General features: G+C 47.5%; 1 protein-coding gene across 1 annotated transcript in view; it reads right to left on the bottom strand.

Moving 5' to 3' along the window:
• Nucleotides 1-8,738: 8,738 nt before the first annotated feature.
• The window catches only part of LOC110487769 (SH3 domain and tetratricopeptide repeat-containing protein 2), a 103,288-nt gene continuing 97,404 nt past the window's right edge, over nt 8,739-14,622 (bottom strand). The window contains exon 27 of the mRNA XM_036943642.1: nt 8,739-9,107. Coding sequence (XP_036799537.1) covers nt 8,739-9,107 — 369 coding nt within the window. The remainder of the gene's footprint in view (nt 9,108-14,622) is intronic.

Raw genomic sequence — 14,622 nt, 5'->3', positions numbered from 1 at the left:
CATCGAGAGCATCACTGCCTGGTATTGCAACTGCTGGGCCTCCGACCGCAGGACACTACAGAGGGTAGTGCGTATGGCCCAGTACATCACTGAGGCCAAGCTTCCTGCCATCCAGGACCTCTACACCAGGTGGTGTCAGAGGAAGGCCCTGAAAATTGTCAACGACTCCAGCCACCCTAGTCATAGACTGTTCTCTCTGCTCCCACACGGCAAGTGGTACCGGAGCGCCAAGTCTAGGTCCAAGAGGATTCTAAACAGCTTCTACCCCCAAGCCATAAGACTCCTGAACATCTAATCAAATGGCTACCCAGACTATTTGCATTGCCCACCTCTTTTATGCTGCTGCTACTCTCTGTTATTATCTATGCATAGTCACTTTAACATTTCTAGCGCAGGAGTTCCGAACCCCTCTACAACATTCCGCTGAAAAGGCAGCGCGCGAAATATATATATATATATATATATATATATATATTTTTAAATATGTAACTTTCACACATTAACAAGTCCAATACAGCAAATGAAAGATAAACATCTTGTTAATCTACCCATCGTTTCCGATTTCAAAAATTGCTTTACAGCGAAAGCACAACGTATGATGTTATGATTATGTTAGGTCATAGCCAAGTAAAAAAAACACAGCCATTTTTCCAGCCAAAGATAGGAGTCACAAAAAGCAGAAATATAGATAAAAATCATCACTAACCTGTGATGATCTTCATCAGATGACACTCATAGGACATCATGTCCTGTTCATGTATGTTTTGTTCGATTATGTGCATATTTATATCCAAAAATGTCAGTTTACATTGGCGCCTTACGTGCAGTAATATTTTGATTCCAATACATCCGGTGATTTTGCAGAAATAATCATAATAAACATTGATAAAAGATACAAGCGTTATTCACAGAATTAAAGATAGACTTCTCCTTAATGCAGATTTCAATTTTTTTTTACGGAAAAAGCATAATCTGAGAACGGCGCTCAGAGCCCAAAACAGCCAGAGAGTCAACAGAAGTTAGAAATAACACCAACCGCTGTGTCAGATTTCAAAAAAGCTTTACAGAAAAAGCAAACCATGCAATAATCTGAGTACGGCACTCAGAGACCCAACAAGCCAAAAAGATATCTGCCATATTGTGCAGTCAACAGAAGTCAGAAATAACATTATAAATACTAACTTACCTTTAATGATCTTCATCAGAATGCACTGCCAGGAATCCCAGTTCCACAATAAATGTTTGATTTGGTTCGAAAATGTCCATCATTTATGTCCAAGTGGCTACTTTTGTTCACGCGTTTTGTAAACAAATCCAACCTCACGAAGCGCGTTCACTAGTTGCAGATGAAATGTCAAAAACTTCTGTTACAGTCTGTAGAAACATGTCAAACGATGTATAGAATCAATCTTTAGGATGTTTTGAACATAAATCTTCAATAATGTTCCAACCGGAGAATTCCTTTGTCTGTAGAAAAGCAATGTAACGAGAGCTACCTCTCACGTGAATGAGCGTCACGAGCTCAAAGCATTCTGCCAGACCTCTGACTCATTCCCCTCTCATTCGACCCCACTTCACAGTAGAAGCATCAAACTAGGTTCTAAAGACTGTTGAAAGCCTAGTGGAAGCCTTAGGAAGTGCAACATGACCAATATCCCACTGTATCTTCAATAGGGGCTGAGTTGAAAACTACAAACCTCAGATTTCCCACTTCCTGGTTGGATTTTTTCTCAGGTTTTTGCCTGCCATATGAGTTCTGTTATACTCACAGACATCATTCAAACAGTTTTAGAAACTTCGGAGTGTTTTCTATCCAAATTCACTAATAATATGCATATATTAGCAACTGGGACAAAGTAGCAGGCAGTTTACTCTGGGCACCTTATTCATCCAAGCTACTCAATACTGCCCCCAGCCATAAGAAGTGGATCTGAGGACCCATGCCAAATATCTCCTGAGGGGGATTAGGTTTTGTCGTGCCCTCTCACGACTGTCTTGGTGTGCTTGGACCATGTTAGTTTGTTGGTGATGTGGACACCCAGGAACTTGATGCTCTCAACCTGCTCCACTACAGCCCTGTCGATGAGAATGGGGGCATGCTCACTCCTCCTTTTCCTGTAGTCCACAATGATCTCCTTTGTCTTGATCACGTTGAGGGAGAGGTTGTTGTCCTGGCACCACACGGCCAGGTCTCTGACCTTATCCATATTGGCTGTCTCGTCGTTTTTGGTGATCAGGCCTACCACTGTTGTGTCACCTGCGCCTTCGACTAATGGTTATAACAGCGATTCTGATCCAACCATGAATTAATACAAATTGTGCCCCTGGACTGAGAGGATGGACGTTCAATATGTAGCTAGATATAGAAGGCTAATGTTAACTAGCTGTTAACTTGCCCATGAAAATTTTGCTGTTAACTAGCTGTTAACTTGCCCAAAAAATAACAGCGTGTTTTAGACCATTCCGTCAACTTGAAAGATAATTTTGGGACACATCCTGTGAGACGTGCTCCCTAAGTGTTTTCCTATGCACCATCATTCATTGTTCACATTGTGAATTTTGCAAACTTTCAAGTGAATTATGTGTTTTGTGTTGGCTTACCTTGGCCTGACAGTTTTGATAGCCATGTAATTCTCCAGTTGAGAAGTCCCTGTCAAGTAGGGAGACATGGAAGCCCTGCTAGCCTGTAGCCTAGCTGGCTCGGCAGTCTCAGATGGAGGTTGCTGTTGAACGTTTTCAACGCTGCAGTAACTGTGTTTACTTTGCTTTATCCCAGGGACAATATGGACCACCCAGACGTTCAATGTAGCTGTTTGCTTGCAGAGAAATACAGGGGCGAAGTGGCTACTCTTAGAAAACAATTAGCGAACCTACACAAGCTACTGACTCATCCACACCCGCCTACTGTACTTAAAACATTTATTCTACCGCAGTAGCCGGACGCAGTTCTGGACTGACAGAAGTGTTGCTGCCATGTTGGCTCTCAACAGCCGATTGGCCGGTACTCTGCAGGGATCCCTCCCCAAAGGGTTCTCCCCCTTCCCTGGTGAATGGAGCTAGTAGGATGATCCTGGATGACTTGGGGGATGTTCCTGATCTCAATCCTACCAACCAGCCATGGAGATATGTCACTCTTCGTGGAAGTCGAACAAAGCATCCGCTGGCAATGGGGCCTCCTTGGAGATAAGCCCGGACCGATCACAGACCAGAAACGCCTTTGCCGCCCTGGATCCAGAGGTTCCGGCGCCTTCTTCCTTAGGGGCTTCCAATTCGAGATTGGATCCGGAGGTACCTATGCCTTCGTCCTCTGTTCTGTCTCCCTCTCCAGTGGCTTCTACCTAGGGTTCAGATCCTCAGAGCTCCCACCCTCATCAGACTGTGAGGCTGCCTGAGAGGCTGGCCCATTCATCATGATGGATACTACAGCCCCACTGCCGTTTGGTCCTTGAGGGGTCTTCTAAACCACTCGAGGCGAAGGAACGTCAGGACCTCCTCGGCTGTTTCACCAGCTGTCATCACCGGCAGCTCTATGGTGAGAAACATCTCGGTTTCCAGTGCAAAAAAACAGGACATTACAAGGCTGCTTCCGACCGTTCTACGACATATGCCGGAAGCTGACGCTTTTGTACTCCAAACAACATCAGGAGGAACTTCTGAAAATTGATTTTAAAGAACTGATTCTAGCATTGAGAAATTCCGAAAAGCTGACAATCATTTCAGGTCCGGAACCATCATTGGTTTGAAAGATTCAGCAGGCTACTGGCATTACACACCTGGCTAAAAGATTACTGCAGCTCTGTTGCAATCAGTTTTATAGATAACTGACACCTTCTGGAAACAGAAGACACTCTACAGGAATGACAAAATCCATCCAAATCATCTTGGCTTCTGGACTCAGTTCACATTTCAAGGCTGCGCTGAGACAATGACTTATCAATGACACAAGACCAGCTCAGTTTATCCTTACCATTATGACAATGAGTTGTCACAATGCTGCATCAAATGTACTTTATCACAGGGGCATTGGCAGACACAATGTAAGTAACTTAATTCAAGTCCCTATAACTGCCCTCAATAACTCTGTTGATCCTACAGCTATTGTATGCAGTAATCGTGTGCCTGTGAACCAGAGTTTCACTGTTAGTACTGAGGCGGTTTGCCCTAATTGGAACTGTGTGCTCAGCTTTAATATAAATAACATGAGCAACTCTACTTATGATTAGCTTCCCAGTAAAGCATTGAAAACAATCAAGCAATCCAGAAAAGTGCTAAACCCTTTTTAAACTTCTGGAATAAATGTTGTTTGATCAGATACAATGCTATTTCACAGTAAAAAATTGACAGACTTTCAGCACGTTTATAGGGAAGGACATTCAACAAGCACAGTGCTTACACAAATGACTGATGATTGGCTGAGAGAATTTGCTGATAAAAAGATTGTGTGGGCTGTTTTCTTTGACTTCAGAGCGGCTTTTGACATTTTCAATCATAGTCTGATGCTGGAAAAATGTGCTATGGCTTTACACACCCTGCTATATTGTGGATAAAGAGTTACTTGTCTAACATAACACAGAGGGTGTTCTTTAATGGAAGCTTCTCCAACAAAATCCAGTTAAAATCAGGAATTCCCCAGGGCAGCTGTTTTGGCCCCGTAATCTTTTCAAGCTTTGAGCAAAGCCAGTGTGTCGATGTATGTCGATGACTCAACACTAAACACGTCACCTACTACAGCAACTGAGATGACTGCAACACTTAACAAAGAGCTGCAGTTAGTTTCAGAATGGATGGCAAGGAATATGTTAGTCCTAAATATTTAGCATTGTTTTTGGGACAAATCATTCACTAAACTCTAATCTGCAACTAAATATCGTAATGAATCATGTGTGTAAATTGAGCAAGATGAGGTGACTAAGCTGCTTGGAGTAACCTTGGACTGTAAACTGTCATGGTCAAAACATATTGATACAACGGTAGCTAAGATGGGGAGAAAGTCTGTCCATATTAAAGAGCTGCTCTGCCTTCTTAGCACTATCAACAAGGCAGGTCCTACAGGCCCTAGTTTTGTAGCACCTGGACTACTGTTCAGTAGTGCGGTCAGGTGCCACAAAGAGGGATTTAGGAAAATTACAATTGGCTCAGAACAGGGCAGCTTGATGGCCCTTAAAAGTACACAGAGAGCTAACATTAATGCCTTGGCAGCAACTAATGGGAATCCGTAATAAATCCAAATACATTGACATTTCTCTACAAGTATGGTGAGTCAACATGTTCTTTCTACTTGCAGGAATGCACACACACACTCAACCACACACACACACACACAATTCAGAACCATTGACAGCAACAAAACATTTAGTATAGCATATACACTGTTAGTCAGGAAGCAGGTGCAGAAGGTGAGTTTAATAATGAAACGATACCGATGAAGAAACATGGAAGCGCACAGAACGTAGGATAAAACAATATTACCTAATGACTGATGTCAACTGAGGGCAAAATAAAGTGGGAGTAATCAAGGAGTAAATGACGACCAGGTGTGCATAATGATGGGAAGCAGGTGTGAGTAATAATAGTTGCCAGGGCTGGTGGTTAGTAGACCAGCGGCGTTGAGCGCCGGAGGGTGGGGGAGAAGCGGGCTGGTCCAGGAACGGGCCGGCAGAGATTGAAATCCCGGATGATGTTGGGGTTCATGATGTCCGCCACCGCAACCCAGGAGCGCTTCTCAGGACTTTACCCCTCCCAGTCCACCAGGTACTGGAGCCGACCCCCATGACTTCGGGAGTCCAGGAGGGACCTAATAGCATAGGCGGGGTCCCCTCAAGGCAGTGGGGGGGACACCAGGAACCACCAGACTGAGGAGAGAAAAATGAAGGGAGGGTGAGATCCGGTAGATGGTGGGGAGTTTTAGCTGATAGGTCACCTCATTGACCGTCTGTAGGACTTTCAAGGGCCCCACAAACCGGGGGCTCAGCTTCCGGCAGGGCAGGCGGAGTGGGAGGTTCCTGGTGAAGAGCCAGGCACGGAACACACTCATCCACTGCAGGGGCCTCGGTCGGGCTATGAGTCCATGGAGCCAGGACCGGCTGATATCCCAGTGCATATTGGAAGGGAGTCAGATTGGTGGAGGAGTGACGAAGTGAGTCCTGGGTGTATTCCAACCAGGGAAAAAACCGGACCCACTCCCTCTGCCGGTACTGGCATGACCCCTTAGGAACCTGTGTGACCAAGGCCGCTGAGCCACGGGAAGTAGTTTCCCAGCTGGAGAATGTGAAGAATGTGAAATGTCAGAATAAAAGTAGAGAGAATTATTTATTTAAACTTTTATTTCTTTCATCTCATTCCCAGTGGGTCAGAAGTTTACATACACTCAGCTAGTATTTGGTAGCATTGCCTTTAAATTGTTTAACTTGCGTCAAACATTTCAGGCAGCCTTCCACAAGCTTCCCATAATAAGTTGGGTGAATTTTGTCCCAATCCTCCTGACAGAGCTGGTGTAACTGAGTCAGGTTTGTAGGCCTCCTTACACTGCTTTTTCAGTTCTGCCCACACATTTTCTATAGGATGAGGTCAGGGCTCTGTGATGGCCATTCCAATACCTTAACTTTCTTGCCCGTAGCCATTGTCCACAACTTTGGAAGTATGCTTGGGGTCATTGTCCATTTGGAAGACTCATTTGCGACCAAGCTTTAACTTCCTGACTGATGTCTTGAGATTTTGCTTCAATATATCCACGTAGTTTTCCGTCCTCATGTGCTATCTATTTTGTGAAGTGCACCCGTCCCTCCTGCAGCAAAGCACCCCCACAACATGATTATGCCACCCCCATGCTTCACGGTTGGAATGGTGTTCTTTGCCTTGCAAGCATAACCCTTTCCTCCCCCAAACATAACGATGGTCAATATGGCCAAACAGTTCTATTTTTGTTTCATCAGACCATAGGACATTTCTCCAAAAAGTACAATCTTTGCCCCCATGTGCAGTTGCAAACCGTAGTCTGGCTTTTTTATGGCGGTTTTGGAGCAGTGGCTTCTTCCTTGCTGAGCGTCCCTTCAGGTTATGTCGATATAGGACTAATTTTACTGTGGATATAGATATTTTTGTACCTGTCTCCTCCAGCATCTTCACATGGTCCTTTGCTGTTGTTCTGGGATTGATTTACACTTTTCGCACCAAAGTACGTTCATCTCTAGGAGACAGAACGTGTTTCCTTCCTGAGTGGTATGACGGCTGTGTGGTCTCATGGTGTGCTACTTGCATACTATTGTTTGTACAGATGAATGTGGTACCTTCAGGCGTTTGGAAATTTCTCCCAAGGACGAACCAGACTTGTGGAGGTCTACAGTTTTTTTCGGAGGTCTTGGCGGGATTTCTTTGATTTCCCCATGATGTCAATCAAAGAGACACTGAGTTTGAAGGTAGGCCTTGAAATACATCCACAGGTACACCTCCAATTGACTCAAATGATGTAAATTAGCCTATCAGAAGCTTCTAAATCCATGACATCCTTTTCTGGAATTTTCCAAGCTGTTTAAAGGCACAGTCATCGTAGTGTACGTACATTTCTGACACATTGTGATTGTGATACAGAGAATTATAAGAGAAATAACCTGTCTGTAAACAGTTGTTGGAAAAATTACAAAGTACATGTCCTAACCGATTTGCCAAAACTTTAGTTTCTCAACAAGAAATTTGTGGAGTGGTTGAAAAACAAGTTTTAATGACTCCAACCTAAGTGTATTTAAACTTCCGACTTCAACTTTACATACAGAGCTGACATAGTGGAAGACGTCCTGCGCTAAGGTGGACCACCAGTATTCATCAGAGATGGATTGGATGATGGGGGTGATACCTAGGTGTCCAGTGGCGAAGGATGTGTCTGCCCAGGTCAACAGATGGTCTTTCACCCCCGTGGGGATCTAGATGTGCTGTGGAGGACAGGTAGAAGGAGCGGGCTTCCTCTCCAGAGCCTGGCGGATGAACACATCTACGTCCTAAAGTACGGTGCAGACGATATGGGAGGACAGATTGTTGGAGTGGAAGACACTTACAGGACCCTCCACCGATGTGGAACCAGAGGGAGTGGAATTCAGGTCCTCCGGCATCCTGGTCCCCAGGCTGTGATTCTCATCTGGTGGGGTTATGAAGTTGGAGCCACGGGAGGCCGAGGATAACTTTATGTACGGGTGCAGTGGTGAGGAAGGGAAGGCTTTCTTGGTGCATGGGTCCCACGTGAGGGTGAGTGGTGCTGTGAGTAATTGTGCCGGATCCCAATGGTCACTTATCCAGGGCTTGGACAGAAAAATGAGAGGACAGTGGGTATGAAGTTAAGTTCAGGGAGGAGGCGAGGGCCTGGTAGATGAAATCCCCTGTGGCACCGAAGTCCACTAGAGCTGTAGAGACAACACCTGAGGGACAGCCAGCCAGTGAAATGGGAACCAGAAAGTGTTTGGCGGAAAAAGATGATGATGAAATACCCACGCCAATGCTGGGAGATGGAAGATCATGGGGCCACGCCTCTGCTCTAGTGGACTCCGGGTTAGGATGCACCGGACACCTATTTGCACACTCCTCTCAAGAATAGAGTGCGGAGAACCGGCTAATTCCATCTGCTGGAGGCTGCCATAGTCCAAAAGGTGAGGGTGTACTCCACAGCGGTCTGGGCACCCTGCTGGAGTTTGAGAAGTCACTCACCTCCCTCTCTTCCCTCTGGAGGATGGTCGAAGACCGCCCTGAACCTCTCATAGGAACTCAGCTCTTCCTCTCTCCCAGATGGCCATAGTCCACTCCAACGCCCGTCCGGTCAGCAGGGAAATGACCGTGGCAATCTTGGACCTCTTGGTAGTGGGGGCTCCCATCTGATAGGCGAAATAGCGGGAGCACTGGAGTAGCAAGCCAGGGCTTCTGCTGGGAGTACTGTCATACTTCTCCAGAAGGGACAGTTGGGCATCGCTGACCTGGGTGGACGGCTGGGTAGGATGAGGTAATGGCTCACTGTGATGACCCGTGGTTGGAGGCCCTCTGTAAGAGGTATGGATAGCCTCTCTGGTGGTGTCAAGGCAATGGAGAATGTGGAGGACCTCCTTCATGGCCGTACCCAGTTGCTCCAGCTGGTCGTGGTGTTGGTGGAATAGATTACCCTGTTCCTTGACGTCTGGAAAATGATGTTATCCTCTGCTGCTTCCATTTTTAAGAGGTAGTATTCTGTAACATCTACACTGGGAGTCAGGTGCATAAGGTGAGTTTAATAATGATGAACAAACATAGAAGCGTACAGAACACGAGAGAAAACAATGCTACCTAAAAACTGCTGTCAAATGAGCAATAAATAAAGTGGGAGTAACCATAGAGTAAATGATGACCAGGTGTGCGTAATGATGGGAAGCAGGTGTGTGTAACAATAGTTGCCAGGGCTGGTGGTTAGTAGACCGGCAACGTCAAGCGCCGGATGGATGCAGCAGGAGTAATCGTGACATTTAGCTTACTTTGATTGAGCTAAATCGTTTTTGGTATATTTTAGTTGCCACTGCATTAGACTAAGCATAGATGACTTAATGATGTTGAAATGTTGCTGGAATGGTAGATGCAACTCCTGTTTTCTTTCCGACTTATGGTAACTCTCCGAGGTTCTAAATCAATTGCTGTTTATTAGTAATATTGTCACGTTCGTCACAACGAGGAGATGAGAATACATACATACTTATTTTAATGAAGAATAAACACTGAACACACTATACAAAACGAACGTGAAGCTATGCGACACGAGTACTGACAGTCAACTACACAGACAATAACCCACAAAATCTAAATGGAAAATGGCAACCTAAATAGGATCCCCAATCAGAGACAACGATAAACAGCTGTCTCTGATTGGGAACCAATTCAGGCCACCATAGACCTACATATACCTAGACATACTAAAACCCCATAGAATTACAAAAACCCTAGACAGGACAAAAACATCAAGACAATACAAAAACTAAACCAACCACCCTTGTCGCACCCTGACCTAACCAAAATAATAAAGAAAACAAAGATAACTAAGGTCAGGGCGTGACAGTACCCCCCCCCCCCCCCCCCCCCCATAAGGTGCGAACTCCTGGCCGCAAACCTAAACCTATATGGGAGGGTCTGGGTGGGCATCTAACCTCGGTGGCGGCTCTAGTTCTGGACGCAGCCCCCCTTCTTTACACTGAGTCCACTCTTGTATCACTGACCCGTGGATCATCATCGCATGTTCTGGACTGGGGACATTCGCTGGAGACCCCGGGCTGGGGCCCGTCGCTGGAGGTTCCGGACTGTGGCCCGTCGTTGGAGGTTCCGGACTGTTAACTGTCGCCGGACGCTCTGGACTGGGTTCTGTCGCCGGACGCTCTGGACTGGGTTCTGTAGCCGGACGCTCTGGACTGGGTACTGTCGCCGGACGCTCTGGACTGGGTACTGTCGCCGGACGCTCTGGACTGGGTTCTGTCGCCGGACGCTCTGGACTGGGTACTGTCGCCGGACGCTCTGGACTGGGTACTGTCGCCGGACGTTCTGGACTGCCGAGGCGCACTGTAGGCCTGTTGCGTGGTGCCGGCACTGGTGGTACAGGGCTGGGGACACGCTTGAGAAAGTTTGTTGAGAAACAAACTACTAAGAATGTGTCATCACTTGTGTGTACTTGTGCATGCATATTGACTGACGGCTATTTAATAACGTGACTGAAAGTAATCGGCTCACGGTTTACGTTGCAATGTCTATTTTTCAGAATAATTATCAGTTAGGGCGAGTGTGAGGAGCAGGAACAGGGCGTACTGGACTCCAAAGGTGCACTGTAGGCCTGTTGCGTGGTGCTGGCACTGGTGGTACAGGGCTGGGGACACGCACCTGGCTCAATACGTCCTGGCTGGATGCCCGTTCTAACCCAGCAAATGCGGGGAGATGAAATAGAGCTCACCGGGCTAGAATAGCGCACTGGAGACACCGTGCGCATCTCTGCATAACACGGTGCCTGACCAGTTACACGCTCCCCACGGTAAGCACGGGGAGTTGGTTCAGGTCTCCTACCTGACTAAGCCAATCTCCTCGTGTGCCTCCCCCCAAAAAATATTGGGGCTGCCTCTCGGGCTTCCGTGCTAGCCGTGTACCTTCATATCTACGCTGTTCCTCTATTCTCCTGTATTTCTCCTCGTAGTATCGCCATTCTGCTTTCGCTGCCTCTAACTCCTTTTTAGGACTGCAATACTCCCCCGGCTGTGTCCAGGGTCCTGCTCCATCTAATATCTCCTCCCAGGTCCATTTCCCCATTAAGCGCTGTTCCTCCTTTTCACACTGCTTGGTCCTTGTTTGGTGGGTTACTCTATCACGTTCCTCACAACGAGAAGACCAAGGCACAGCGTGATAAGAATACATGCTTCTTTTAATGATGAATAAACACTGAACACACTATACAAAACAACAATACGATCGTGAAGCTATGTGACACGAGTACTGGCAGGCAACTACACATAGACAATAACCCACAAAACCAAAATGGAAAATGGCAACCTAAATAGGATCCCCAATCAGAGACAACGATAAACAGCTGTCTCTGATTGGGAAACAATTCAGGCCACCATAGACCTACATATACCTAGACATACTAAAACCCCATAGAATTACAAAAACCCTAGACAGGACAAAAACATCAAGACAATACAAAAACTAAGCCAACCACCCTTGTCGCACCCTGACCTAACCAAAATAATAAAGAAAACAAAGATAACTAAGGTCAGGACGTGACAAATGGCTTTTTTTCCATGTCTTGGTTTCCCCAGCGATTTTATCCACGTGCCGCTACCTTAGCAGTGGACGACTAACGGAGAGTTTCTCTCCTCTCCTGTCTCCAGCCAGGCTGCATGAACAGTGCTGCCAGTGTTGTTTTGAACAAGGCCACTAGAGCAGTAGACCCCTAACGGAGAGTTCCTATATTTTTGTAGCTGATTAGCAGACAACTTTCCAAGTCGAATGTTCTCTCATTCAGTGCTGTATTATCCTGCTAGACAACAATACCTACAGTTACACCTGTCTTTTGATGTTGTGGCTATTGGAATCAGCTCTAAGGAAAACAAGTGGGCTAAGACATCGGAATTATATTTTTTTGGGGTCCCAGGTCCCCCTACTCTTGTCATTTAGTCAGGGGGCCTGTCAGGTGCGTGAATGAGGACCCAAAAGCGAATTTAACAAAACAGAGTTTCTTTAATGACGAAACACACGTAGGCTCAGATGGACAGGCAGATTCCGACAGGACAGGACAAGGTTAGATGAACAGGCAGATTCCGACAGGACAGGACAAGGTTGCAGCAAACACGACGATAGTCTGGTTCAGGCATGAGTAACACAAACGAGAATCCGACAAAGACAGAAGCAGAAACAGAGAGAGATATAGAGACCTAATCAGAGGGAAAAAGGGAACAGGTGGGAAAAGGGGTGAACGAGGTAGTTAGAGAAGACAAGGAACAGCTGGGGGAAAGAGGGGAAGAAAAGGTAACCTAATACGACCAGCAGAGGGAGACAGGGTGAAGAGAAAGAACAGGAACAGGACACAACATGACAATACATGACAGTACCCCCCCACTCACCGAGCGCCTCCTGGCGCACTCGAGGAGGAAACCTGGCGGCAACGGAGGAAATCATCAATCAGCGAACGGTCCAGCACGTCCCGAGAGGGAACCCAACTCCTTTCCTCAGGACCGTACCCCTCCCAATCCACTAGGTACTGGTGACCACGGCCCCGAGGACGCATGTCCAAAATCTTACGGACCCTGTAGATAGGTGCGCCCTCGACAAGGATGGGGGGGGGGGGGAAGACGAGCGGGGGCGCGAAGAACGGGCTTAACACAGGAGACATGGAAGACCGGGTGGACGCGACGAAGATATCGCGGAAGAAGAAGTCGCACTGCGACAGGATTAATGATCTGAGAAATACGGAACGGACCAATGAACCGCGGGGTCAACTTGCGAGAAGCTGTCTTAAGGGGAAGGTTCTGAGTGGAGAGCCAAACTCTCTGACCGCGACAATATCTAGGACTCTTAGTTCTACGCTTATTAGCAGCTCTCACAGTCTGCGCCCTATAACGGCAAAGTGCAGACCTGACCCTCTTCCAGGTGCGCTCGCAACGTTGGACAAAAGCCTGAGCGGAGGGGACGCTGGACTCGGCGAACTGAGATGAGAACAGCGGAGGCTGGTACCCGAGGCTACTCTGAAAAGGAGATAGCCCGGTCGCAGACGAAGGAAGCGAGTTGTGGGCGTATTCTGCCCAGGGGAGCTGTTCTGACCAAGACGCAGGGTTGCGAAAAGAAAGACTGCGTAAGATGCGACCAATAGTCTGATTGGCCCGTTCTGCTTGACCGTTAGACTGGGGGTGAAAGCCGGAAGAGAGACTGACGGAAGCCCCAATCAAACGGCAAAACTCCCTCCAAAATTGAGACGTGAATTGCGGACCTCTGTCCGAAACGACGTCTGACGGAAGGCCATGAATTCTGAAAACATTCTCGATGATGATTTGTGCCGTCTCTTTAGCAGAAGGAAGCTTAGCAAGGGGAATAAAATGAGCCGCCTTAGAGAACCTATCGACAACCGTAAGAATAAGAGTCTTCCCCGCTGACGAAGGCAGTCCGGTGACAAAATCTAAGGCGATGTGAGACCACGGTCGAGAGGGAATGGGAAGCGGCCTGAGACGGCCGGCAGGAGGGGAGTTACCGGACTTAGTCTGCGCGCAGACCGAACAAGCAGCCACAAAACGACGCGTGTCATGCTCCCGGGTGGGCCACCAAAAACGCTGGCGAATGGAAGCAAGCGTACCCCGAACGCCAGGGTGGCCGGCTAACTTGGCAGAGTGAGCCCACTGAAGAACGGCCAGACGAGTAGGAACGGGAACGAAAAGAAGGTTCCTAGGACAAGCGCGCGGCGACGGAGTGTGAGTGAGTGCTTGCTTTACCTGCCTCTCAATTCCCCAGACAGTCAACCCGACAACACGCCCCTCAGGGAGAATCCCCTCGGGGTCAGTGGAGGCTACTGAAGAACTGAAGAGACGAGATAAAGCATCAGGCTTGGTGTTCTTAGAGCCCGGACGATAAGAAATCACAAACTCGAAACGAGCGAAAAACAGCGCCCAGCGCGCCTGACGCGCATTAAGTCGTTTGGCAGAACGGATGTACTCAAGGTTCCTATGGTCAGTCCAAACGACAAAAGGAACGGTCGCCCCCTCCAACCACTGTCGCCATTCGCCTAGGGCTAAGCGGATGGCGAGCAGTTCGCGGTTTCCCACATCATAGTTACGTTCCGACGGCGACAGGCGATGAGAAAAATACGCGCAAGGGTGGACCTTGTCGTCAGAGAGGGAGCGCTGAGAAAGAATGGCTCCCACGCCCACCTCTGACGCGTCAACCTCGACAACGAACTGTCTAGAGACATCAGGTGTAACAAGGATAGGTGCGGATGTAAAACGATTCTTAAGGAGATCAAAAGCTCCCTGGGCGGAAACGGACCACTTAAAGCACGTCTTGACAGAAGTAAGGGCTGTGAGAGGAGCTGCCACCTGACCGAAATTACGGATGAAACGACGATAGAAGTTCGCGAAGCCGAGAAAGCGCTGCAGCTCG

This window comes from Oncorhynchus mykiss, chromosome 14, assembly GCF_013265735.2.
Source record: "Oncorhynchus mykiss isolate Arlee chromosome 14, USDA_OmykA_1.1, whole genome shotgun sequence".
NCBI classification, from domain to species: Eukaryota; Metazoa; Chordata; class Actinopteri; order Salmoniformes; family Salmonidae; genus Oncorhynchus; species Oncorhynchus mykiss.
The sequence above is the reverse complement of the archived record's forward strand: the minus strand, read 5'-3'. Positions and strand labels throughout refer to the sequence as shown.